Raw genomic sequence first — 27,660 nt, forward strand, 5'->3', positions numbered from 1 at the left:
AAGAACAATTATTTAGGCAGGATTTGCAAAATACATTTACCCTTTAAAAACAGATGTAACCAAATCAAAAATTGGATGTAATTATTTTTATCTTTTTAAAAAACCCTGTGTCAGCAGTATTTAATGCTATTAGTTTTTGTGTGTGATAGCAGGCTTAGTTTTATAAAAATAAAGTTTAAATTACTAATTTGATTTTAATATCATTACAAGAGCTTCCAAGCAGAGTATACTGTCTTCAATTTTTTTGGAAAGTAAGGAGATGAATTTCTCTCTACTAATCTGAAGTGTATCAGGACTTACATCATTTGGTAATATTTATACTGTTGCTAATTCAAATGTGGGTGAGATTTGATTAAATTCAACTAGCCTAGAGTTACAAAGATATTCCATATTGAATCCATTTGAATACTGAATATATTTATAGAGGAATTGCCCAGTACCTCTAGTTTGCAGTGGAATTTCATGGAGTATTTTGGTGTGCAGAGATAATTGTCATTATTTTATGTGCTGTGATAATTCTATCAGTATTACTAACTTTTATCAGTAAGTCTTGTGACTTTGCAGCTAATATGCGTTCAAGTGCATGCTTTAACCAAAAGATCTTAACATGCATTATAATTGATTCTTAAATAAGCAGTTCAATTGCTTATACTGTAAGATTTTTGTCTGTGTTTTGTCTGAATAGATTTCTTTATTAAATGAACTGGGAAAATTGACTTGCTGATGCACGTCTCATTGAGAATTTCTTAAATTTGTTTAGTATAGGGATTTCTTCTATTTGTTTAGTCCAGTATTTATGGCAAATTAAATATATCAATTAAAAGAAAATGAAAGGCTGAAATTTCCTACTGTGAAAATCAGAAGCACTGGGCTTTCAGCTTAATAGTTCTACAAAGAGGCAGAGGAATTTCAGTAAAAATTGGAGTGCCTTTTGAGTCTGCTGCACTTATTGTGGTAGATAATTTACACCAAATTCAAGAAACAGTCAAGGAATCTGGAAAGTTGTTTTTAAGTACGTTTTTTCTAGGAAAAAGTGAAAGAGCTGTCTAACTTCTATTTCTTCTTTTTCCTTCCAGGCTGTTCACACAGGTATGCGGGCATATATTTATAACAAGAATTCTGTCATTGGCTCTCAGGCAGAGCACACAGGGATGCGGACGTACTACTTCAGTGCTGACACCCAGGAGGACATGAACGCCTGGATCCGGGCTATGAATCAGGCTGCTCTCATGCAGACACGTTCCTCACTGAAGAGGCAAGTTCCACTCAGAAACATTCAAAATAAATTTAATGTATCTTACATAAATCACGCCCTTGGTGGTTATTTGATGCTGCTGTTTGTAAATATTTGCATAAAACTCTTTCACATTTTAAAGAAATAATTGTTTTCTGTTTGCATTCTGTTGCAAATCAGTTAACTGATATTAATTAAGAGAACCTGGTGTTCAGTATTTGTGTATGCATGCAAATTGTGTGCCCACATTTAGTGACCTGGATTAATTTCTCTCTATGTATAATATTTTCGGGAATTTCAGGTAAGAAGCTCCAGTTTCTGTGGGCACATTCATACACTTGCAGCAGCCAATTGGCAGCCTTTGGGAGAAAGAGGTAAAAGAGAAAGAACAGAAGTTTAATGAGTTGTTTCAAATGAGTGTTTAGAACTAGGATTGAAGTGCTGTTAAGGGGGAAAAGAATGCTAAAGATGGGTAAATCATAAGTGCACAGAGTTAATGGATGTCAACTAATTTATGCAGGTATGAACTGATTATGAACCAATTCAGCTGTGCCAAAATGTGCTTCCAGTTTTTTCCTTTTCTTTAAATTGATGTAGCCTTCTTGATGTTTTGGCGTTGGAATGTGACTCTTTCCCTACACCTCCATGTGAAGGAAGACTGTTCAGAGACAACCCTGCTTTAACCATTGTGGCTGTGAGGCTTGAAATGTTACGGTGCAGTTTCTCAGAGTATCTGACACTGCTGCTCTCTGTTGGCCAATCAAATATAAGCAAAGGATCAACATCTCTTCCAGAGCGTTACATCCTATTTGTGTTAAGGCTTTCTACATTTAATTTAAATTCCAAGAAACAAGCTGGTAGCTGCTTTTTTCTTCTTTATCTTCTTTATAAAGACAGGAATAATTGAAAGAAAAATTGGGGGAAGCCTGGCACATTGAAAGTATTGATCCAGTGTCCTTCCTCCTAAGTAGACTATTCATTTCTAATTAGACTGAAGTGAAAACAATTTTGTCAGGGCACTTACTCAGAATTTACTTTCCATAAAGCTCTAAAGAAGCTGAACTTAGTTTCAGAGATGAGGTGCTACCCTGAGATCAGCGATAACCCGTTACACTGGGAGAGAAAAAAATGTTGTTGAGAAGCTTATTGTTATGAGGAGATGAAGAAAATTGCAGCTGAAGTATGTAATGTGTCAAAAGCAACCTGAAACTTTTAGAATCCTCAGACATTTTGTAGCTTGTTCAAAGTTTTAATATCAAGATTTCTGTTATTTTTTAGGCAGTAAGGTAAATAAGTAAACTAGTAAACTAATGTGCACTGCAGCATGGAGCAATTATTTTTTTTAAGGAATAGCTCCCCGATGGAAATTCCCTGGGCAATAGTCCTGACTCAAATGTAGATATTGCTGTGTTCTCTTGGCCAGAAATGTCTAGTCCCTGAGGCAGCTACAAAGATAGGAAAGACTTTTTCTATATTTTGCCATGAGCAGTTGGCAGCTTAGTTTTGGTTTTTTGGCTTTCAGTGTTTCCTAGGATAGGAGGATTTTTTTGACTTACAGCTTTTTGTACATAACATTATGTTGAACACTTCTTTCATACAATACTAGTATTTTTGGTCATTTTTACAGATGTGTATAAATAATTTCTGCTTCCTTGACAGCACAGTAAATGTAACTTTTGTCTAACTCGGATGACAACTGATTTTTTTTTTAGCATATTTGTCTTAACATGCCAAATTTATCACGGTCTGCAGACAGTGATTTTGTAGGTATCCTTTCTAAAAGAGCAACAAGGCCACACCAGCTTTCCACAATTAAGCAGTGTTCATTACTGACATGCATTTTCTTTTCAGAGAAACTGAAAAAGTGGATCAGCAAGCTGTTCCCCAAGTCAATCATGTGGATGCCTGCAAAGAGTGTGTGAAGGCAGAGATTACAGACACAAAAGAAGGTTATCAGAAATCAGCTGAAATGCTTGGATATGATAAGCGTGAAGCGATAAGAAGAGAAAAGGAGGAGGAGGAGCGTTACATCCACAGAAAAGAAACTCTGGAAACCAAAAAGGGCAAGGCTAAGCATGCGTTAACAGAAGCTGATTCATTATTTCCAGACTTAACGAATGCATCGTGGTCCCAAGTAGCTCAGCCTCAGCCAGCTGAGAAGAATGGAACGCTTCCTAGTTCATTGAGTGCTGGCCTAGTGGAGCAGAATGGTACTGGCTCCTATAAAAGAGGGTTTGTTCCCAGAACAAATCCAGATAAGCAGTTTCAAAGAAAAAGTAACATGGCTCAAGTGGAGCACTGGGTAAAAGTCCAGAAAGGAGATACAAAAAGGTTAGTAATAGGCCCATCTTTAGCTAGATTGCCAAGTGACATTTTCGTAAATGAAAGGAAAATGTGTGTTAGTAATACTTTTTGTGCAAATCAGAACAATATTTTACGGAGACAATGTGTAAGAAAACTTACTTTTTCCTTCAGTGCAGAATGGTATTTTTCAGGGATTTATCTCACGGGAAAGCCAATATGGGATTGGCTAATCAAATCCCTTTAATGTTGTCACAGTACTGCAAACAGAGTAAGTGAGATTAGCATGCTGTTTTATTTTCCTTCTTTTAATCACTGTGGATGCTTAAAACTTCTTAAAATTTGCTTAAATTTTGAAGAGCCGGAAAGTGAAGTGCAACCCTCAGTTACCTCTTATTCATAAACAACCGCACAATATAAATTACAGATAATTGTTTGTTTTCCACTTTAAAAAGTAAAGAATGCTGATTACTTTCCTTTTCCCTTCTGTTCCTGTTCCAAACATCAATTCACTCCTCTGTGTCAGATCACTGCACTCAGATTCACAGTGTATCACATATTGAAAGGTCTCCATATATTCATTTAGTTAATGAAGAGGTCCTAGTATGGTCTCCAGGATTCTCCTTTCCATTTTCAATCCCTATAAACTATATAAATTGCACCAATGGGTGGAATCTGCACTGGAATGCTTTTGTAGTTTGAAAATGTTGTAATTGTTTTGCTTTCAAAGTCTGCAGTCAGATTAAGTACCAGTTGGAAAAATGAAGTGATGAATATGTGCGTCTGTTCAGAACGTCACCTTGTGTCAAGTGGCAGGAAAAACAGTTGGGCTTGATGCTGCTTGTGAGGATTTTTCAAATATGCTTAATCTACTGAATTAGTGTTTCATAAATCTGCTCAAATCTAATTATAGTATAAACAAACAAGAGACACTGGCATGTGGTTTTTAGGAGGGAGAAAACATTTTGGGAGTTTTTAAAATGGTTTTTGAAGCTAGCATTTGTCAATTTGGAACCAGTAAGAAGTTTAAGGCTTGCTAATTTTGTGTGGAAGTTCATTCTTCTACTCTTTTATCTTTGAAATTACCCTTGAAGAAGCTTTCTTACTATTTGATATCATTTAGCATCTAGACTGCTAGAGTCAATTAACTTCCATCTTTTTTGCTTGGATATCAATCAGTGCTTCCCAAAAGAATATCAATTTAATGAAAAAAAGTACTTGGTAAGTTAGTTCTTATTACACACATAGATTTACCTGAAATAATGCAGGAAACGATTGAACTAATGAGCTAATGCTTAAAAAGCTTCTGTTGGTGTTTTTTTACATCAGAGGTACTGGCAGTGACAGGCTTGACTGACAGCTAAATAAGTATGATTTTCTTCCTAATTACTCGTTCCAGTAAATTAACTTTAGGGGTGTGTATCAGGTGTAGTGTTAAGATAGTGTTGTTGCAGGTGCCAGGCTTTGTTCCAGATAAAACCAGCTACCTCAGCTGGAGCTGCTAAGTGTTCAGTGAAAATAAAGATAGATGTATGTGTATATCTATGTATATCTGTATCCAGATATAGAGATCTAGATCTATTTCTGCATACACACATCTCTAAAAATGTCTATTTTGGCTCAGTTGACCTTGTTTTCTTTGCCTTTTCCTGACAAATGCCATTATATTCTCTGTGTTCAGAATAAATTGCATGTTACCTTCCCAAAGACTAGGAGATCCATCTTTTAAAGGGCACTTTCAGCCTGCTGAGGTTGCTGCAGTGTAGTTAAATGAAGGATAGAAGTGGAATGTTAGTTGTCAAATATGTTCCTGATTGCATGGTATAGAAATCTTAAGCTAGAGATGATAATTTGATTGACATTCCGTTTTGATTTTAGTAAGTGGTAGTAGACCACTTAATTTTTTAATGCTCCATGTTGACTGTTATTCCAGCTGAAATGTTACAAATAGAGAACCTCTGAGGATTCAGAAGGCTGGATAATTTTTGAACACAGAATGAGTACAGTTTTATTTGTTTTCTGGCCCAGGTGTGTACAGATGCAGTGCTTGCCAGCGAGTTGATTATGACAAGAAAGAACTCTTTCAGATAAAGGGTTCACACAAATACTGAGGTTGCTCATATGACTACTTGTAGGAATGGCACCTTTTATATAGATCTTTAAATCTTTCAAACAGATGTTTTACTTCCCCTTTTAATAAAGCACTCCTTTTGCTGAGTTGTAAATGTTACCTGTCACTTTGGAGATCCACCTCTCCAAGTGAACTCTGCACTGCACTCCAGTGACATCCAGTGTAGCCATCTAATCCCACTCTGCTCTCAGCAGATGGGAATATCTGCTTTGGTAAGATTCATGCCAGCTTTTCAGAGAGAGCTGAAGAACTGGAAGAGGGTTTGAAAGGAGGCTTTTAGGAGATTTTGGGTTTAAGCAATTAAAGGTCAAGGTCAGGACCATCAAATGTTAGCTGTTCAGAAATTGTTAGGTTTTGATCTGGTTCCAGTGCCTGCATAAACTTAGTCAATGCATAATTATGAAGAATTTGCTATTTCTAACAGTTTATTTGCATTTTAAAAATATATAAATCCAATTAACCATAATATTTCCCCACAACTACTCATGTTGAGATATTTCCTTCCTTGCAAATAGTGTTAAAACCTTCCTTGTTATGCAGAACTTTCCGTTCTTTCCTGATTTGCTTAAGGAAGAAACATTACTTGTCTTTGTTGGCTTTTGTGCATTCCCATGAATGGGCACAGTGTTTTTAATAATAGTACTTGTTGCCTTTTGAACATCTGTCTTCTCTTTTTACAATATCTTCTGTGTGGTTGTTTCCCATGCCAGACTCTGAATGATTTTCATGGCCTATAGTCATATAATATGACATCAGGCCATTTATTCACTCTTTAATGTCCGCTTTCCTTTTTATATTCTCTATACCTCTTCATTCAAATGAGGCAGATTCTCAAGAACGGCTGCTTTTGCTCACATTTACTCTTAGTCTCTGAGAAAGCAGTAGTCCATAGTCCATTGTGGATTAATTTGAGTCATTTGGGACATTGTTCTTCATCTAGAAATTGGTGTGTCTCAGTGCCTATTTTTATATGATGCAAATTATCTTAAGCATCTCAAACCTTGTGTGGTAGAGATGCCACCAGCTTAAAGCCTGTCATCCTCAGCTTGAGGTTTCTCCCTACTTCAGATACTGAGAAAACACAGTGTGCCTGTATGTAGGCAGTTGCCTCCAAAGTTCAGCTCTGAATATGACTTTGCCTGTGCAATGTTACGCACATTCAACTTTGTTCTTTTTTTATAGCAGGCTGAAGTTTTGCATGAAAATGGCTCATATCAGCTGCTCCACGTACTGCTTTCAAAGTAACAGTTTTTGGTTCTTCTCAAATTCATTCTTTTCTAGAAGGAAGGCATGATTCCCCTTGCCCGCAGCAAAACTCACATGGTCTTTGTTTTCAGGCTGGTTTTGCTCCTAAAGCTGCCAGCCCTGGTGACTTCACTGACTGCTGCCAATTCCAGCTGATCTCAGTGCTCTACCTTTTCATGTCCAGTTAGAAAATAAACACGCAGAGATGGTTTGCAACATTCGATAGTTTGCTTATGCCTTCATGAGGTCTCCACTAGATTGGAGTATAGGAGTGGTCAAGTTCCCCCCCCCCCCAAATTTTTCTGCTGAGAAATCACCAAAGGAATCTGTCTTAGCTTCATGCCTGCCTCAGATGTCCTTTTGAAGCATTATCCACTCCAAGCATTCTCAGTTCTTATTGCTATCAGAGAAAATACATTTCTACCAACTTTCTACCACATTATTTTCCTGTGGAAAAAAATGGCAGCAAAGTACGGGACATTCAAAGTACACATGATGCAATGATTTAGAGAATTGAAAGAGGTTTCACGACCACTGTGTGCTGATCTTTGAGTTGTCTGTGTTCATGCTACCTGCCTGCTTTAATCTTCACTGTGAAATATGAGGTAACATCAAGGTTCTGTGGTATGAGAGAGCAGAGCTTTTACAGATTTGTAATCCTCTAGGACAGTTTTTTTGCTTGCTGGCATGAGGAATTATGTATCCTCTTAAGAGTATCTGTATTTCAAGGCAGCCCAGCTGTGCCAAATCCTGCAAGTAAAAAGAGATGGTGGCAACTACTGAGCAGCAGTTACTGGTAGCAGTTCTTTCCTTCTTGCTTGTGTTATTCTTGGATGCTGAACAAAGATGTTCTTTTCCATCCTGCCCTTTCTTTCATGTGGAATTCCTGCATTTTCCAAACCATGAGGTCTCCCTCTCATGCAGAGAGTGGAACTTATTGAGTGAAGTGATGAAAATGAAAACATGCTTGGAGTTTCTTTGTTTGTGTAGTTTTGTGCTGGGTTGGTTTTTTTGTTTTCTTTTTTTTTTTTTTTTTTTTTTTTTGTGTTGATGCTTTGTAGCAAGCCTAGCAGAATGGTTTTCTGTTTGGAGATTCTGAATCAATGGGCAAATGACTGCAAGTACAAAACCCCCAGATGTTTGACTGAAGAGTCAGAAATTAGGCAGGCAGGCTCTTACGCATGAGGCTACGGAAAGATTTTGACTTCAAAGCAGGAGAGGGAACTAACTAGACTTTGTCAAAACTTCTGCCAATTCTGTCTTAACACTACCTTCTAAAATATCTATTTTCTACAGTTTAAGTATTTTATGAGTGCGGTAGTAAAGCCAGGATGTAATGCCTCTTGACATTTTGTCAATGACCTTTCTTGTAAAATGCCTCATGTTGCTCAAGACAGTTGAGCCAGTAGCATTAGGTGAAAGTCAGTCATACAGACCTGGGGACTTTGAGAAGTTCCCTGCCATTTTCTTTCTTTTTGCTTCATTCCCATGAACAAAAACTATCTGAGATACTCTGGGATTGGTGAGATTTCTTCTTGCTTTTAAAGATATTTACGCTGAACATGCATTTGCTTTCGTAAACTGCACCACCTGGTGGTGAGCACACTTTCTGTGAAAAAGAGTGTTTTAATTTACAGACTCACTCGTTAAACATGACAATAATTCCTTTCTTCATATTCTTGACTTTCTTTTTAGTCTAAGTATATAATGCTGCCGTCCCTTAAGTTTGTTTCTAGTAGTTCATCCTAGGTTAAAGACTGAACTAAAATCCTGTATTTATACAGTGCAGTGTTTATGTGCAGGATAGATGTCATTAATGTTGCTTTGTTAATATTTCTGTAAATTCTGTTATATGTCTTGTAGCTCCTATGCTTATGTCATTAGAGGTGTTTTTTTATCAGTCACTCCCACTCTTCAATGTATGCTAAAATGTACCCTTTTCTTCCCTTTTTTTTACAGCCTCACTTCTGATCAGACTCTTGCACGTCAGGGTCCCAATCCTCCTTTTCCTGAAAACTATCACACTTTGCCAAAGAATACCAGGCAGCCTTCAGGGAGCTCACCACCACCAAACCGCAATTTGCCGAGTGACTACAAATATGCACAAGATCGTGTAAGCCACTTGAAGATGTCCCAGGAGGAAAGGAAAGCAAATAAGGATGGAACTGTTTGGCAGCTCTATGAGTGGCAGCAGAGACAGCAGTTCAAACATGGCAGCCCCACAGCCCCACTTTATGTAGGTTCTTCAGACTTCATTGATCGTGCTAAGTCAAAAAGTTCATTAGATGTTCCACGATCAATATCTGTTCCGCCCTCTCCATCTGATATTCCTCCACCTGGACCTCCAAAAAGCTTTCTCCCACGGAGACCACATACTCCTGCAGAAAGGCTCACAGTTAAACCATCTGATGAGAGACAGACTGTGGATGTTCCTTTTGCTGGATCCCCCAGGAAGATACGGAATCGGGCTGTAAAGGTTTGTATCCATTTAACTGATTACAAACTATTGCACACATGGTACAACACAGAGAGAGTTTATTTAGTTGTGGCTTGTTGCATCCTTCCTCCTGTATGAAAGATCATGTAAATTGTAAAAGCTAATACAATGAATAATTTTCTCCTCAAGCTCTTGCCCTTTTGACCATTTGGATTTATTAACTTTTGTTGGTTAGGAAAGGAAAATTGGTGGCATATCACATAGGTTTGGAGTACTTTTAATAAAAAACTGGAACGCATGTACTTACACGTATAAAGTATACAAATTTTGTATTTTTTGTGTTTTGTTATAGAGAGTGTGTAGGCAAGAATATAAAACTCAGTGGGATAAAATCTCCCTTGATTGTTTATTTTTGCTTGGAGCTTTGTGTTTGCCGTGCCTGCTTTCTCTACATGTTTTGCTATTGTGGTTAGTCTTACAGCTGTTTCTGCCTTTAGTTATGGCAAACTCCATATTATTATTATTATTATTGCTACTATAGTAAAATATATTATTTTTCATGCATTTAATAGTTCAGGTCCGTTGCAGAGTATCATTGGGCTAACCAAAATCAAATAGTATTGGTCTGAAACTTCAACCTTTTTCATCGTTTTGGTGTGGGTTTTTTTGTAGGGACTCTTGTACCCTCTTAATCCAGAGATGACAGAGGTTTCCCCATTTGGTACTTCAAATGGCTCTCCTTGCCTAAGGAATTTGAGGAAATTTGTGTTGAATCAATGAAGGATTGACTTGTCTTGGTAGATCTGGAATAATTGGTATTGGAAGCCTCTCTATTCACTTTAATTCTTTGACCTCAGCTGTGGACTCTGACGGGGAAGGTATTTGCTAAGAGAGAGACTTGTAAATTCAGATACCCCAGTGTGTGTTTATGACCATGACTTTAGGCTGCAGCTTTGTGCACAGTTTAGATTTTTTTCCTAGTGTATATGTTCTGTAGCTGTTGCATGTCTTTCAGCATTTATAGATTTATAATATTCTGTCAGAGGGTGAAATATTCTAGTGGTGTGCAGCACTGGAAATTAATATTTTTTCAACTCCTGATTATATTTTACCACACTTTGGTTTCTCCGTGTGTAAGGTGAAGGAGCATTACATCCCTTATGAAGGCATGTGCAGCAGTCTTTTCCTTTCCTGTGCAATGTAACTGCAGAAATTTTAAGCTCTTTTTATGGCATCCTGGCTTTACCAATATCGGGAAACACAGTTCCTCATAATTAAAACTTCTCTGTGGAACTTCTGTGAAAGTTCTGTGAAAAATGCTCGTGTTTTTCTATGTAAGCACACAGCATTTACACAGTATTTAAATGTGTATGCCTGCATAAATCTGTGATATTCCACACTTCCTGGACTGCTTTATTAAATTCCATCCAGCTGCACTTAAAAAAAAAAGGTGGAGGGGGAGGCAAAACAAAACGGCATTCAGTGAAATTAAGAGGCAGGAATAAAAGTAAATTGTGAGACATTTAGTCTGCTTTGAAGAAAGCCACAGAAGTTTGGCTTTAAGAGAAAGATGAAAGAATGAGTGTGCAGTGTCCTTTCATATTGTAAGCAGAAAGGGGCAGATCAAGGATGACTGTTAAAAAAACGCTCCGTATTAATGGAAGCCACTGCCACAAGGTGTCAGTCATGTCAGGAGCTTGAGTTCCCTGGCTAAAAGAGAGCATTCTCAGTTGTTCCTGTGCGCAGTACAAGCCTGCTGTCGGAGGGCATCATCCAGCCCAACCTTTTTCTGGGAGACGTTTGGTGGGGGGGAACTTCGTGATTTTTTTTTATTTGCTGGAAGCTACATTGCACGCTCTGCTGAAGCATCTCGCACTGCCAGAACCCACTGATCTGCCCAGCATCGCAGGTGCTGAATTTGCATTTGTTCATTCCTAAGTTTTTAATCATCAAAGGATCAGGCTGGCCCGTGTTACCCTGATCTAAGCACGCCATGATTTTAAATAAAAAATCTGTGGCAGAGGTGCAGACTGAATTTGCCCTCAGGTGCAACACACTGCCACTGGACACAGTGCTTATGTTCTGGCTGTGGCTTCTTGCAGAGCTCTGCTCACCTGGATCGCCGCTCCATGCCTGCCATGGGCTACATGACACACACTGTGAGCGCGCCCAGCTTGCACGGCAAGTCGGTAAGTGCAGAGCACAGCTCCTTTTGTGTCCTCGCAGTACCACTGCTAAGTTTTAAAATCCATAGTCTTTAATCTTAACTTTATTAGTTAAAGCATAAATAACTCGAATGAGAACTTAATCTTAAGCCAGTAAAGCCTGTAGGAATTCTGCATTTATCTGCAACGTGAACAGGGGTGAGCTGTCTGTTGTTACAGGATTCAAGTTTTATTGTGTTTATTTGACCAAATGCAGAGTTAATTAAATAATTGCTTAATCATGTCAAGTAACTGCTTTCTGGGCACTGAGGTGAAAAATGTAATTATAGTTCCTCTCCCTGAAGACTGCTAATTTCCTCTTTACAATGTGTCTAAATACCTGCAGCCTGAAGAGCTAACATTGCTTCTCATTCGATTAAGGAGACATCAGGCTAAGTTGGCTAGTATAAGAAATTACACAATCGCTCAGTTACTGCAGCACTTGCCAACTAATTCCACCTATCAGGTCAGCTGCTGCGTGGCTCATCTGTGACATTTTGTGACTCTGCAAATGCTTCATTAGTGGCATGCTTGAGTCTGTGCTTCCTTGCCCATTCTTTGGTATTCCACAGTGCCCAGGTGGTTTGCGGTTTTTCTTTGCTTACTGTATTTGCTATAAAAGATGAGCATTTTTAAGTTACAGGGTGCCAGTGCATCTGTTTCAAAGTGTCTACTTCCTTTTTATACTGTGTATTTATACTATTTCTGAAAATGCTGCATCTTCAGAAATGTGGGTTGAAATACTGTATATGTTCATTCTAAAGCAAAACCATTTCTTTGTGCTGCTTTCATGGTGGGGTTGGCTCCCTGTGCCACATGCTGCATCACCTGCAAATTGAAATGCATCAGCCAGTCTGTACATTCATATGAGCTTGTAACTGTGCCAGTTCTGCAGGTGAACACTGGTTCATAAAAGCTCAGGAGCGTCTTGGATCATCTACAGTGCTCTTGATTGCACTGGTGTTATGAAACTTGTAAATGTGAGACCAAACAGAAATGTACTCACAGAGCTCTCCGGTTCCTATTAGAGCCTCAAAAATGGAGCCATCTGGGAGTAAAATCTGGTGACTCTTCTTGGATTTGGTGAAGACTTTGGCCCAAAACTAAAGTAATTTTTTTGAATTGAAGAAGTTTCATTTCCCGACTTACCTCACCTACAGAACAATTGCACTAAGATGGGTGGTAATAACAGGGTTTTCTCCAAAAATGGGCAGACTTTCTAGTCAAGTCCTCAGTCAGTCTTACAAGCTGATCTGACAAGAATTGTAAGTGAACACCTCTAAAGAAATGCAAGAGTGATATATTGATTTTATGGCATAAAGGGTTTTTCTTTTCTTTTTCTAACTACACATTCTCATTGGCTCAAAACTTGAGAAAAGGTATAGTTGTGTTTTTCTTCTATTCTGAAGTTAATTGCGCCCAGGATATAAAATGCCGACAAAATAGCAGTTAAAGTTCTAGGAAGTTTTGGGCATTTTGACTAACTACAAGTAGCACATTTGCAACAGTTAAACTTTTTGTATTGCAAATATCCCCTTTCAAAAGAGGAGAAATATCTTTGTTATGACTTCTGTGCATGTTTTTCTTGAAGGGACTGTAATAAAGATGTTGCTAGATGAGTGTATAAAATTAAGCTGATAGCAATTACAGGTGAGGCAATGAAAATTAAGGATCAAGTTGAATGCTATTACATAAAAGACAAAATGGATTGTATAATCATATAAGTGAGATCTTTTTCAGAATTTTATTCACAAAACTTATTTCATACTTTCCCTGAATAAAGGAATTCATAACTTAAAATGCTTATGAATTGTGATCCAAAGTATTCTAGTGATATATTGTATGATGTCTTCTAGTTATGCCTGACATTTAGTCAGGTACAGGTCTTCTCTCTTCTCCCAAAGACTCATATCATGCTGGAGAACACCACTGTAACTTTTTCAGTGAAGGACTAGTCAGTGGAAATTGGTCTTGAGAAAACAGCTTTTGAAAATATCTTGTTTCAGGTAGTTCTATGTCTCATTAGAGGTGGAAACAAAAATCTAGATGTTTGGAGGGTGGGTAATGAGACAGTAATACTCTTGGGAAATATTTTGCCCATTTTTTAGCTGTAAATAGCAATATGCTGGTGGAGCAAATGTGCTTTTTTATGTGCTCCTACTCTGTTATTTTGTTCCCTCTTTCATTTGTTTTCTTGTATATAGCGAATCCAAGTATTCTGAAATGGTTTCAAACATTCAAATATATTGCACTGTTTTCTCCCTATGTACTTACCTGAAGGCGGATGACACATATATCCAGTTGAAAAAAGATCTGGAGTATTTGGATCTAAAGGTAAGATCTTACACATCTCTACTTAACTTTTTATTTTTTTTTCAACCCAGTTGTCTTTTTTGTATCATCTTTGTACCTGCAAATTTTAAAGTTGCTTTCTACTCTGAGATGGAAACAGTCTTTTGCCTCAGTGTTGTGCTTAGAATATTGAGTTTCTTTTTAGTAGTGACTGTACAATTAAAGCGCAAACTCAGAAAATGTAGTTCATTAGTTTGTGAGAACAACTTGTGTTACTGGTACTGAGATGAATGATACGTAGGTTTAGGGAAATCAGATAAACAGATTGAAAATGTTTCTCTGCTGTAGCATTAGTACAAGTATGAAGTCAACACCTCTAAGTTAAAACGTGGGTTCTCTTAATCCAGCTTTTCCTCTTTAAATCTTTTTAAACTGACTTTTTCCTTACTTGTATAATATGCCATATGTTCTTGTGAAAGTGTGAGTAATTAGCACTGTCATTGTTTTCATGTTATTACAGCTAAAAGATTTCAAATGCATCCATCCATCCATAGATATAATCTGATTAAGTAATGTTAGGAGGTATTTCTTTTTAAAAAATAATTAAATATGATACTGAGGATCCTATCATCTATCTAAATTATTCTGTATCTGGTACTCTTGATGGCTGGAAATTTGAAAGCAAATCTAGACTTCTTAATATCAGGTTTTGAAGGAAAAAAGAAAACAACACCAAAAAGATATAATTGTTTTGCTTAGCAAAGTAGTCTGCCACTTTCTATGGTGTGTAGCATGTCTTGCCATATATAAATCATATAAAAATGATTCCTGAAAAATCAAGGTGAAGGGAAATTTGACACCTTGTTCTTTGGTTTGCATGTGCATAGCTGCCTATGTGCAGCTAATGTGCTGACTGCACCTATGAGCTTGTGTATTTCAATCTTATCTGATGTTTTAATTCCTTAATTTCTAACCAAATAATAAATGGAAAATATTAGTAATATATACTATACATACATATAGTACCGTATATGTATAAACATACAATATTTAGCATATAATATGGGTGATGTATATGTAGTCTAAATGCTCAAATATGTTGGAATCATTAATACACAAATTTAAAATTGGTTGGATGCATTTAATTTTAAGCCTTGTCCTTGGTTTGTTCATGGCTTTGCCAAATGTAACTGCAGCCCAAGCAATCAGATGAATTTTATGACTAATTACGATTTGAAAAGTCTTAAGAGTTGAGAAATTATTAATAATCACAATGTTTTGTCCATTATGAAACACAACAATTTTCACAGTTGAAGTGACCATGGTTCAAGCCTCTGAAATGTGATATGCTTAGCAAAATTATTAGAAGCGGTTTTTAACTTTAACTTTTTAGTAGATTCTGTCCAGATTAATTTGTTGCAGTCTGGAACATGAGGAGTTATTTGGTCTCTCAGGAGCTCCCCTTGTGCCTTTCTGCTGCCTGTAGCACCTAAAAAAAGCAGGCAGAAAGAAAAATGTATGGGGGCACTTGATATTTCTGTGAAAAGAAACTTAATGCCAGTTGGTTCCCTTTTGAAAATCTTGACAGTCAAAATGTTGAGCGTGTTTCCAAAGGAATGATGTAATTTTTCAAAATGAGCATTTCCTAATAACCTTCTTTCAGTCGTGGTTGAGAAACGTGAAAATTCAGGTCAGATTGCTGAGAGATTAAAGAGACCATGTGAAACTCAAGAAGGTGTCTTTGTGTTGGTTACATTTGTGTTTTGCCACTAAATGTAGCAATGCTTTGATTTGTGATATAAGGAAAACAAAAGAGTGCATATTTTAGTAATGGTGGAATATGGCAAATTCACAGGTAGTGTGTGTAATGTTTTCCATTTAAGACACTGGAGACTTGGAAAACCAGTTAGTTCAAGTCTCTCTTTTGACTTCACTGGGCTTTGAATTAGACCCACCCTGGTTAAACAGTTTCAATTAGGACTGAACATTTTGGAACTGGAGTTAAGCTTTTTTCTTTTCACTAAATCCATTATTTCTCAAGATCTCTCTTAGAGGTTTCAGAACAAAACTTTTCAATGTGGAATTGTGATTGAGCAATAAACTGTTTAATGCTTAGGTGTGACCTAAGAGTGTGTGATCACTGCTGCTCATGGAGTTTTGAGTTGTAAGCTTTGGGGGTTTAAATCTTGACATCTGTAACAAGCTATGACTAAACTTTTGTTTGAAACAGATAGAAAATAATGGACCTCTGATCAACATGATATACAAAGTGCTAAAGAACTCAGCACAAGGGTTACTATCCAGTATACATGTAAGACTGCTTGCGTTGAACTGTGCTCATCCCATTGCTTTTTCGAGTAGCAGTCAGTGTTCTGGCTTTTACAGGTGTCTTTTGGTACACAGCAGTGCTTCCTGTAAGATTTTTTTTTTACTTCCCTTTTTTTTTTTTTTTTTCCTTTTCCCCCCCTTTTGGGGTTTGTATGTGAAATTATGGCTGACCTCAGTGTTTGGTTTTCATTTTATCATGTTTTGAAAACGAATGTGTCGAATAGTGAATCCTATGTGAAATTTTGAAAATGTGAAAGCATGCTTGATTTTTGTTATGTTCTCATGTTCACTGCTTGATAGTTAACAAATTCCTTACAGTTTTGATTTTGTAATTTAAAGTATCTCCAAATTCTGTAGACTTGTTTTTATGTTAATTCCGTTGCTTTGAAAGAGGCTTTTGCATTGTCTTAGCTTGCAGGTAATTAAATATGCAAAATTTTTACTTTTAATATGCTGGTATTTTATGTTTATATTTAATTAATTGTTACAATTATATATAGGATTTAGCATTTAAATAATTCCATTAATACTTTTGAAAGAAAGCGATTTTTCTTCTATGTAACATGTAATCGTTGAAAAAAAATCAAAAAATGGAGAGCTTTTGGAAGCATTATAATTACTTTTGATTCTGGTGGTGAAGTAATATTTCACCACACAAAGGTACATGAGAAGTCTTTGAATGGGGTCTGCCACTGGAGGACAGAAGACAATATTTGCCTCACTTAGAGTAAAATCTAATTACTTTTAAAAACCTAACATGATCCTCTAGGTTACTCTTAGGTTAGTAAGTGAAGTATGTAGCTTCAAGTCTCGAGATGGCCAGTCAGTTGGTATAAAAGCAAACTACCTCTTTATACCCTTCCTACCTTGCCAAAAAAGCCAGTAACTTCTGCTTTTGTATCAAAACCTCTCCTCTTATATTACTGAAGACAATATTGAGGTGAATTTTTCTTCATAAGTTCTTGCCTGCATATGAATAAGAATACACTGTATATGAATACTACTAATCATCAGGTGGTCCTGTGGTAAGATAGTATTTGCTTTAATGAATCTTTAAAAGTGTTCCAAACAGGCAATATTAAATCATTAGATTTTAAGACTTTTAAAAAAATGTATGATTAATGAGCTTTATTATATTGCTCTTTTCTTAACCTCATTTGTTCACAAAGAGGGTCCTGTGTAGACAGTGGAAATAATAAACATTTCTACAGACATAGACATGCCTTAATTTTTAAGGTTGCTGTGAAGGTTGGAAGTACAATTGAGTATTGTTTCAGTACCTATTCTAAAACTGTGTTATGTGAGGAGATAATCTCGCCAGAGATGGAATATGAAACCAGTGATTTATGGAATGAGAGATTTGGTAGATTACAACCACATCAAAATAGATTAATTACATTTAATTCCACTATAACGTTTTTATAGCAGTCTGTCTTTAATAAAACTTGCCCTGTGCTGAGGAAGATACTGTCCTTTGTAGAATGAAACACTTGCCAAAAGTTGTATTTTTAGTCATTAAAGAATGCTGCTATTGTTGCAACCGTGCATGTAAAGGAACTATTCCAGTCTTTGGCTTCAAGAAAGCCATTAGAGCACAACTCTCATAGTTGATCTCACAACAACATAGTTAAAACTATGAGATTTTGCAGGAAAAGGACTTTTATAACCATGGACAGGTGGGATTATGCTCTTTTGTCCAGAATTCCAAGCTACTGGAAGAGTTACTAAATAGCCTAATGTAACTAGTAATCCTTTTTGTTAACACTTCTCAAAAACTAAAGCCAGATTTGAAAATACTTGTAATCCAAAATTTTATTAATTTTTTCTTAATAAAAGCGAATATTTAACAAAAGTTTTCTTTTCACTGCTGAAGCATAATTAGGTTTTAGTTTGCAACTAATTCCTTACATTTTGAAAACCTGTTCCTCTTAGGTGACAGGACGTGACTCATTAAAAGAAAGAAGTACAAAACCTGTCAAGATTGCAGAAAGTGATATTGATGTGAGTATCAAACACCACTTCAGCACCTCTTGCACTGATTTGTCTATTTCTGTTGTACAGTTATGTGACCATTATTGCACTCCTTGGGGTGAAGTGTTACAAGTGGATACTTTTCTGCTTGGTTTTTAAAATCCAACTTTGTATATGTATATGATTTCATTTCCAGGTGAAGCTAAGTGTTTTCTGTGAGCAGGACAGAATTCTGCAGGACTTGGAGGACAAAATAAGAGCCCTTAAGGAAAATAAAGTAAGTAGATTAAAAAGGGCTTAGTAAAATAAAATATCAACTTTTATCTAATTATAAAATATAAAATATGAAATTATGAACAAAAAATTGAGTGCTGCTTGCACTGTAGTGTGTATAAACTTCTATGATAACAAGAATTGGGTTTTGTGTTAGGATTGAATACCCATTATGGAATGTTTTAATCCCATTTGCCTCATTGCCTGCGAGCCATAGCTGTCAATAAATTAAGGTGGTTCAGAAAAAAATGTATTCTAAAATGAAAATAATGTTCAGGTGGATCCTTCAGAAGAGCTACTGTGCAAAATTAATTCCATGTTATTGACTCCTGACTAAATGAATCGGGTCTGTTTCATGTTTTAGACAATATTTTAATCCCTCACATGACTGTTTTACCCATAGCAGTGAATGAGAACATGTCCTTAAACAAACAGCTCATGCTGGGCTGTGGTGGGGCTGTCACAGTTCTGTACTGCTTAAGGGGGTTTTTCTGAAACTGTAAATTGCAGTTTTGTACAGAGTGTAAACAGAAAAAGTCCCCTCTCACTGCTTTGTGTTTTCAATGGTTTGGCTGCTTAATGGAAAAACTTAATGGAAAATATGAGATAACTTTTGGATATAATAGGTAATTAAGGCTCTTGCAGTTTTTTGTTTACATGTGAGTCTCCAAAACAGGAGGCCAATCCTAACTTCTGTTGGCTTATAGGGAAGACTTGGGGCATGGAAAACACCTTTCATATTCCTGCAAGTAGATGCAGAAATTTCCATCTAAATATTGTAAACTTACTGCCATCTTCTTTGTTAGGATCAGCTGGAGTCTGTTTTGGAGGTTTTACACAGGCAGATGGATCAGTACAAAGACCAACCACAACATGCAGAAAAAATATCTTACCAGCAGAGACTTTTGCAAGAGGACCTTATACATATTCGGGCTGAAATATCCAAAGTTTCAACGGTATGAGTTTTTGGTTGCTTCAAGAAAACCACAATTAAAATCCCAGTTAGACCAAAACTGTGTTGGTCGTTGGATAGGGGCATTGGATAGGGGAGTTAAGACCTGTTCTGAAGAGTTTTGGTTAAGATACAGCATACTAAACCAGACAAAAATATTAAACAATCTTTCCACCTTTACTTTTCAATGCCTGCCTCCCACCATCCGAAACCAGGCAAAAACCCCTAATCTTTTTAATGTCTTTATATGTTATATGTGGGCTTAAACTGCAAATATTTCAGCTAGTCCTTTGAAAATATAAATGTGATTCTAGGATGTTTTTCCAGGGTAAAAGGAATTGGGAAAATCTGTTGATACTTCATTATAAATATACCATTGATATTATAACTTAATAAAATTCAAATATAATTTAATGTTGTTTTCCCTCTATTATTACTATCTCTTTATGGAAATGTAACTAGCTCCTTGTAAGATTGTTTCTAGAATTGCATGAACACCTTTCCTATAGTAAGGTCTGATCACTAAAATAACAGTATTACTTAAATATATCGAGTCAGTTTGTGCCTGTAGAAAATGTATGATTTTCACAGTCAGCATTTAAAATGTATTTTTGGGCATAAATAGCAAATCATTATAAAATGGGCTGTACTGTTGCAGAGATTCTGTTCTATGACAATTTGGCTTTGTGTCAGGAACCTGGCCAGAGTTTTTTTAACTAGGGATATTTGACTTGACCTTTCAAGCTACGAAGTGTTTTCAGGTGTATAATCAAGTCTAAGTAACAGTGTAGACTAAAATGGATTCTTTACTTCTTTTTATAATAGAATAACATTAACTTCAAAACACTTTGGTGCTCAATTAGAGAATGGATAAAGTGGTTTTGAAGTTAGCACTGTATTAGAGTATTCCTTCTGTTAACAGGAAATGGAAAATGCCTGGAATGAGTACCTGAAATTAGAAAAGGATGTGAGCCAACTGAAAAAAGCCTTACAGGAGCAGATGAGCAGTTCATTGGTATCTCAGGTGAGTCCAGTTCCAGACACTGTAAACACTTAGAGGATGACTTTTCCTGAACTTCAAGTTACCATCTCGTCAGAGAAATTCTCTGCCATTTTTGCAGTGCATTCAGCTGTCATGTGGTTTGGTTTGCAGAGTTCAGGCACTGTGGCAGCGTGGCTGTGCAGTGAAAAAAACCCACTACATTGTCTTGCAGCACATGCAATAGTTTCTCATAAGTTGTCTATGCAAATTTGTCATTATTTATTACGTTTTTATTACATGCTGACATCTTGACATTGATAACGTATTTAATTTATAAGACTGTGCAGGACTTCTTAGTCTTCTGTTTATTTGATCTGACATTGTTGGCTTCTTTATCCATTTTTAAGAGCACCAGTCACTGGTTGTTATTGTCATTGCTTGTTATTTGTCATGTTCTTCTATTTATGGAAGATTTATCTCTGCAGATTGTTTTGTGAAGTGGAATAAGTGTTTAACAGCCATCAGTAATTGAAAGGCATCTCAGTTTTAAATCAGTTATTCAGTTTCAAATCTTAAAAGAAGCTTTGTTTGAAGCTCAGTTATTTTCTTTGCTGAAATGGACGTGAAATACCAGATTACTTCTGCATACCTGCTTACAACTGGTGACTTTATTCTCAGAGCAGGGAATACAGACTGGATTATTTTTCCGTAGTGTGAGCAGAACAGAACACAAGGAACACAGTTAATGTATAAATTTTTCTCAAATCTTAGTCTACTTTTCCAAATATCCTGGACCAAAAGAGCTCACTCGTTACATTTTTTTAGCTTATTTATTTGCAGTAAATACCTGATCAGATATAATCTGAAGCCTGTTTATTTTCACTATTAATGGATAAATGTTTTGTGTCAAAGCAAGAGTTGTAAAACTTTTTTTGATTGCATCAATCTTCAACATATATTTTCATTTACTTTTCATTTTGGGGGGTGGGGAAGTGATTCAGTTTCTGGAGTCAGAATATTATGTAATTGAGTTCAGCTGTAGAATACATTTTTTAAAAAATCCTAGGGGAATATTGGAATAAAATGGTCCTTCTGCAAAGTTACTTTGTTTAATAAAGGAAAATTACAAATTTAAACAAAATATACCTTCTTAGGCTACTTTGAGATAAAATCTCCAATTAGGCACTGAGAATGCTTAAAATACTGAATGTGTGGCATGGGATTCACCAATACATATGGAAGGGAATGTGGCTTGCACAGAAAAAAATGTTAATTCAGTTTGCTTATCATCTCATATCACATAAGTGATTAATTATAAATACACACACAGCCATAAGCATGTTATCAGTTGTATGTGTGTATACTTATATATACACATATATATAAGTATGCACAGATATGTTTGGCTAAGTTTTAAAAAACTGTTTCTGAATACCTATTTTGGAGATACTAGGGGGAACTGATTTTTTGAGAAAGTACTGAATATTCTAAAAAACTGTATTCCTTCAAAGAAGTCTCACTTTAAGTACCCATAGTAGTTAGAATTTTTTTCATCTCTGCCCAAGGATGTGTAGACTCAAGATTGTTTATCTAGCATTTTCCAATAGCACTAAATTAATACACACTGTATTTTAAAAAAATGCAGTCTTCATGGAATATTATTAAAAATTCAGTAAATTTGCAGGCTCAAGTTGCTGTAGGAGACCACTGATGTTGTTTTTATGTAGCATTAATTAAGAGGTTAAAACCTAAGTGTTTCGAGTAGCTTGGTTGGAGTAAATCTTGCTTTTTAGAATGTAGCTTCAATTGTCTTTGCTTAAGGGTTGGGGAGGATCTGGGCACGCTGAAATTAACTGAGATAGGTTATTTTATCAGTGATAACTTTTTAGTTGGTGTTTCTTCTCTGGTTTTATGTCATTCTAAATTATGTTTCTGTTTGAAGGAAGTTAGAGAAATAAAATTTTCTTTCCAAGTTACCTTTTCATGTTTGCCAATAAAGTATATTTATACCCCTCTATAATCAGCAATCTCGGCTTTCATAATTTTAAAATTAATTCATCTGCTTATCATTCAGCCCTGGTCCATTTTAGATCTAAAATATTCTCTTCACATCAATATTTAAGTAATGGGAAGAAATAATATTAAAAGATCTGGCTTTTCTACATTGCTAATCCAACATTTTCTGAGTGGTTTCAGAAGCAGGATTTTCAGTGCGATGTAGTGTTTTTTTCACTAGTCTGAGGCTTGATTATTGTAAATCCATCATTTGGTTCCTTGTAGTATGATTAATCTCAGAAAAATGAAATGAAATGTGCAAATTTATAGTTTGTGTCCTGACAATCTTTCAAGATATGTCCCATCTATCGAGTGAGTTTACTACAGGCAAATAACGTTCTCCATCATTTAAATGTTTGTGTTCTTGGCACCCTGTTTGCTGATCTGTAACCTGGCTGAACATATTTCCTGATTTAAGACAGAAAGTGGAAAGCAATTTATATGCCTTCCTTAGCTCTATGAGGTGTAACAGCTTTTACTGAAGTTTTTTTTCACCCTCAGCCTTATAGGATTAATTAGTAGCTATTTTGCAGCTCGTGGGAGGTGATGGATTTCTAGAGTTCTTGAGCAGTTTGTAAGCAATTCTTAAGTGTTTCACTGCCTTCGCTTTCTTTAATAGTATTGGTTTTACAAAGTTTATTCTTGATGCAAATGTTTGAAGTCAGGAGGTTACCAGGCTTTAATTAATTAGATGGCAGCAGCTATTTAAGATGATTGGAATGACTGAAATGGTGCATTCAGGAGCCAGGCTGCAAGATGCACTTAAAGGCAAAGTCCAGTCTGTAGACAAAGCTTCCCTTTCTTTCCTTCCTTCCTCCTGGAAAGCCTTGGTAAAGGAAATAGGATGCAAGATGAGACCAAATCCTGGAACAGCAGCAATATATTGTTTTTACCTGAAATACATCATGGCAAGTAGGCCTAACAACTCAAATATAAGCAGAAATTGAAATTGTCAGCACTTCTGAGTTTGTTTTTTTGCTTTTTTACTACAGCATATTTCCCTTAAATGTGTTAAGATGTTTTGTAAGGCTGCTTTAAGAGTCTTAAGTTTGGTATTTATAGGATTTAAGAACCAAGTTCAAATTAATGGGTTCTAGAAGCTCATTTTATGTTAAACATTAAACTATGTTTTTGTAGTCTGAACAGTATTCTAGAAATAATATAGACTTGTCTCTTTTCCCCTGTCTTCTGTAAGGAGTCTTCCAACAGTCAGAAAATGCTCTAATAAATTTTATGGGCAAGATATGTTTGTTGGTGTTCTTTGTTTTTTTAAATTTTTATTTTAAAGTAATTATTTAACTCATTTCTAAACTCTTAAGTTTTCATGTAAGTTCTGAAATAGTGATTTGGTTTTGGTATCAAATGACAGGCTCATAATAAATTAAAAATTAGGTATAAGTAATTTTTTTTTCTTTTACTACAAACAACAGGAGAAAACACAAATACAAAAAGACTTGTGGAGAATTGAAGATGTTACAGCTGGCTTGAGTGCAAATAAAGCAAACTACAAAACCATAGTAGACTCTATAAAGAATCCAGGTAAGGAGAACATGATGAAGAAATAAAAAATGTACCAGTGCAACTGAGTCTTTGGGTCTGTGCACATAATCTGGAAGTTTGTTCTGCTGCAGAAAATCCAGTTAATTCTGCTATTGAGTGTGTCAGAAATCTCTGTTGACTGAGCACATTAACTTGGTGTTTCTTTACTTGAGGTGACAAAGTATTTTTGTTGTTTGTTTTCACATACCAGTGGCACTAAAATATAACAAGCCATAAAGGGAATAACAATAACAACAATGGGCTAAATTCTTCAAGTTGCAGAAGTGGTTTCTGTCACATGCCAGGCCCTTACCAGTGTGGTGTCTGTTCTGCATCCTGTCCAGGAGCTCTTCTCTGGATTTATTGCTTTTTTTTCCCACTTGGATGCTGCCCAACTGTCCTTGCTGCAGTTGCTTTCCCCCTCCCTCTTCAGGCAGATGTTTAGTGGGCAGAGCAACATCTGGAAGAGAAAGAAGAAGGGAAAGTCTGTGTGGTCTGCATTTCAGTGGCTTTATTGTGTTTCAAAGACAAGACCTAATGCATTGGGATAGCAAGAGCCTGGTAATACCTACTGCAAAATGCACTTTATGTTTAAGGCATCTTTGCTCACCTTTTACATACAGAGATAAAATAGTTCTGAGATGGTCTAGATCTGTAGGCAACTTAAGGAATCTGTGGCATGGGGCCAGATGCAGCTTATGGACTGATTTCATATGACTCCCAGGCTTTTCCTCCCTTTGCTCCCACTGCACTCTACCAGGAGCTTTATGGGATGATATTGAACTATTTGGTTTTATTTTTGGCCTGAAGACTTGCTAGATCCTCATCAAGAAATGTTTTTTGTGTATTTTTCCCCTAGAGAGAAAAACAGTGCCTTCATTTTCTCAGTCTTCAGTGCCTTCCTTACCAGCTTCCCTTGCTACTGTGGAGAGCAAACTTTCAGTCCCCGAGAGCCCTCCACGCAGTCCGGTTAAATCCCCTCTGGAGGTTAGGCTGTATCCACAGCCTTATTTCCAGACCAGGACACAGCACCAAGCACAGCAGCTGAAAAAAATAGAGCCACCTCTTCAGTCACCAGTCAAGCTCAAGCCAAAGGTTGTAAGTACTGCTCTTGTGGGATTCTTTCAGCAGTGTTTCCATTTCCCTTCTGTCAGGAGCAGTGGAAGTGTCGTGGTTGGAAGTTCACGCAGTGTGGAGGCACAGCAGGGAGGCACTTGGGGTGTTCGTGTTGGAACTGAGAAGTGGCACATGCAGCACAATACTTGTGCATAACCTGGAGCCTCCTGTAGAGTGTCACAGACTGGTCTAGGACATACTAATATTCAGAGCCTTCCTTGGAAATGCTTTGTGGTTGATTTCTTGGTCTTGCTTGGGCCTTAAAGCCTCAAGCTTCTGGTGTGGACAGAGGAGAGCATGCTGAAGCAGTCGTGAATAATTCATATAATGCGATGAACTTTCAGTTTATGCCAGACTGTTTTCATGCTGTTTGCCAAATCCCTGCGCTTTCGTATTCCCAGGAAGATGAAGCACCGCCCAGACCTCCTCTCCCTCAGCTGTACAGTCCTGAGGATCAGCCACCAGCTGTCCCACCCCTCCCGAGAGAAGCCACTGTCATCAGACACACCTCGGTGCGGGGCCTGAAACGTCAGTCAGACGAGAGAAAGAGAGACAGAGAACTCGGCCAGTATGTAAATGGAGATTACAGGGTGAGCACTCACACACCTGTACACCTGCTCTTTAAAGATATGGGAACCTTGGATAAAACATGTTATTGTTGTCTGTAGAATATATGGACCTTTAATAAAGTAATCATGATATAGAATGGCAGAGAGATAATAATGATAGAGAGAGATCTATGCCATATAATAATGGCAGAGAGAGATGAAGTAATCCAGAAACCCAAGATTTAGGATTTGTTTTAGGATTATTAAGACTTGCTGTCTGTGATTTCATTTGAGCTGATGAGTATTTTTCTGTATAGGTGGAACTGCGTTCATACATGAGTGAACCAGAACTAGCAATGATAGGGGGTGACCTCAGCCACCCTTCCAGTGCTTTAATAAGCCCTGACAGTGGATACCAGACACTACCTACCCGTGGTAAGCCAGGAATTTATGGAGTTGATCTTTAACAGTACTGTCTGTATAGGAGCTTTTCTCTTGTAGGATTTCCTGGAGATGATCTTTATGACCAGATCACTGTTTTTAGATAAACTATACAGGGAAAGTCTAGAGATTTTGTGTGTTTTAATGGTGCTGTTACAGACAATCAGCCTTTGGCAAAGCAACTTTATATGTTAGGCTTAAAAAAACCCATAGCAAAACATGGAATTAGCTATTAGAATGTCTCTTATATTAAGAGTTATTTTTCCTCATGATTTCTCTGCTACCTTTTGCAAACTCTTAAGTATTTTTAAAACATTTATATTGCCATTGAAATGCAACCGATAAAGAATATGAATGTAGTGCCCCAAACATTACATCTGACTTGACACTCCATCCCCACTGTGCTGTAATCCTGTAACTGTTTCACAAATGAGGACAGAGATGAAATCTGGGCCAAAAGCAAATAATTTCTTAGCCATTCGCTTCTTATTTCTTTTGTTTCTAGCTGTGAATGTTAAGGTTTTATTTTCTTAATAGATGTGATTATTTATACAGTTTATTTATTGTTGTACAGCTGAGTTCAACCCATCCCTCATTTAATATAAGCTTCTAAATTACTACAGATTTTCTGAATTTTGATCAGTAGTGACCTGAAATGCATTATGTTCGGCTGAAATGAAATTTTATGCCTCTCATGATCTTCTGAATTGCAAAATGTGAGCTAAAATAGTAACCTGAATGCCACAGAAATAGTATAATATTATTTTTAAAAAGTCTGACACTTTCTTTGTCTGTCATCTGGTTTTAAGGCATTCTCTTTTTCCTTATAAAGGTTTGTCTGGATCAACTTCCAGATTGCACCAGTCGTCTACCATTTCATCGTTTGCAACACTTCGAAGGGATAGGTCCAAGGTAAGTTTTAAATAAACTTCTGAAGGCAATTGTTTGAACTGCTTGAAATAGTTAAGCCCAGAGCATATTTTGTGTAGCAGTAGTATATTTTTTGTAATTGGGATTATAGTAGCCTGGGAGAGGACCAAGAGCTGTGATCTAACGAAGTGTCCCAGTTTTTCACTTTCTTAAATGAACTGGACAACAAACAACTTATTGCATTTCAAATAGATTTATAAAACAAGGTTTAGAACCAAAAGTCAACACTACTAATAGGAAATACAGAGTTTAAATATGCTAAGAAATGCAAAGTTAATAGAATAAAATTTAGTAATGAGGTAGGAGAAGGAGTTCATTTGTTTGTATACTTCTTATAAACTATTAATTACAACATGTGTTTTGTGTGCCTTGTGACTTCTCCAGGAGAGACCAAAGAGTGCCTTGGAACGTTTATACTCTGGAGACCACCAAAGAGGCAAGATGAGTGCAGAGGAGCAGCTAGAAAGAATGAAGAGACATCAGAAGGCATTAGTGCGGGAACGCAAGAGAACTCTTAGCCAAGGAGAAAGGCAGCCTGTTTCATCTCGGTCTTTCATCAGGCCCATGTCTGCAGACGTAGGCTCAGTATGTTAGATATGCCTTAAAAGGACTAAACTAAAAATATCTTTGGATTTATTCTTTTATTTTCCCCTGGCAAGCACTTTCACTTGAGCGTGTGTG

At 36.7% G+C, this 27,660-nt stretch overlaps 1 protein-coding gene across 8 annotated transcripts in view; it reads left to right on the plus strand.

The window, feature by feature from the left end:
* PLEKHA7 (pleckstrin homology domain containing A7) overlaps window positions 1-27,660 on the plus strand; it is a 151,455-nt gene that overhangs the window by 112,181 nt on the left and 11,614 nt on the right. For 5 of the 8 annotated variants that reach the window (XM_048305594.1, XM_048305598.1, XM_048305599.1 and 2 more), the window contains 16 exons: window positions 1,077-1,255; window positions 3,086-3,565; window positions 8,871-9,387; window positions 11,451-11,537; window positions 11,899-12,018; window positions 13,833-13,886; window positions 18,105-18,173; window positions 18,340-18,420; window positions 19,223-19,372; window positions 20,291-20,392; window positions 23,836-23,944; window positions 24,804-25,042; window positions 25,462-25,650; window positions 25,926-26,043; window positions 26,882-26,961; window positions 27,364-27,564. In XM_048305594.1, coding sequence (XP_048161551.1) covers window positions 1,077-1,255; window positions 3,086-3,565; window positions 8,871-9,387; window positions 11,451-11,537; window positions 11,899-12,018; window positions 13,833-13,886; window positions 18,105-18,173; window positions 18,340-18,420; window positions 19,223-19,372; window positions 20,291-20,392; window positions 23,836-23,944; window positions 24,804-25,042; window positions 25,462-25,650; window positions 25,926-26,043; window positions 26,882-26,961; window positions 27,364-27,564 — 2,775 coding nt within the window. The remainder of the gene's footprint in view (window positions 1-1,076; window positions 1,256-3,085; window positions 3,566-8,870; window positions 9,388-11,450; window positions 11,538-11,898; window positions 12,019-13,832; window positions 13,887-18,104; window positions 18,174-18,339; window positions 18,421-19,222; window positions 19,373-20,290; window positions 20,393-23,835; window positions 23,945-24,803; window positions 25,043-25,461; window positions 25,651-25,925; window positions 26,044-26,881; window positions 26,962-27,363; window positions 27,565-27,660) is intronic. The other 3 variants (XM_048305596.1, XM_048305597.1, XM_048305601.1) reach the window with 3 other exon arrangements.

The sequence above is a fragment of the Corvus hawaiiensis genome, chromosome 6 (assembly GCF_020740725.1).
Source record: "Corvus hawaiiensis isolate bCorHaw1 chromosome 6, bCorHaw1.pri.cur, whole genome shotgun sequence".
Lineage (NCBI taxonomy): Eukaryota > Metazoa > Chordata > Aves > Passeriformes > Corvidae > Corvus > Corvus hawaiiensis.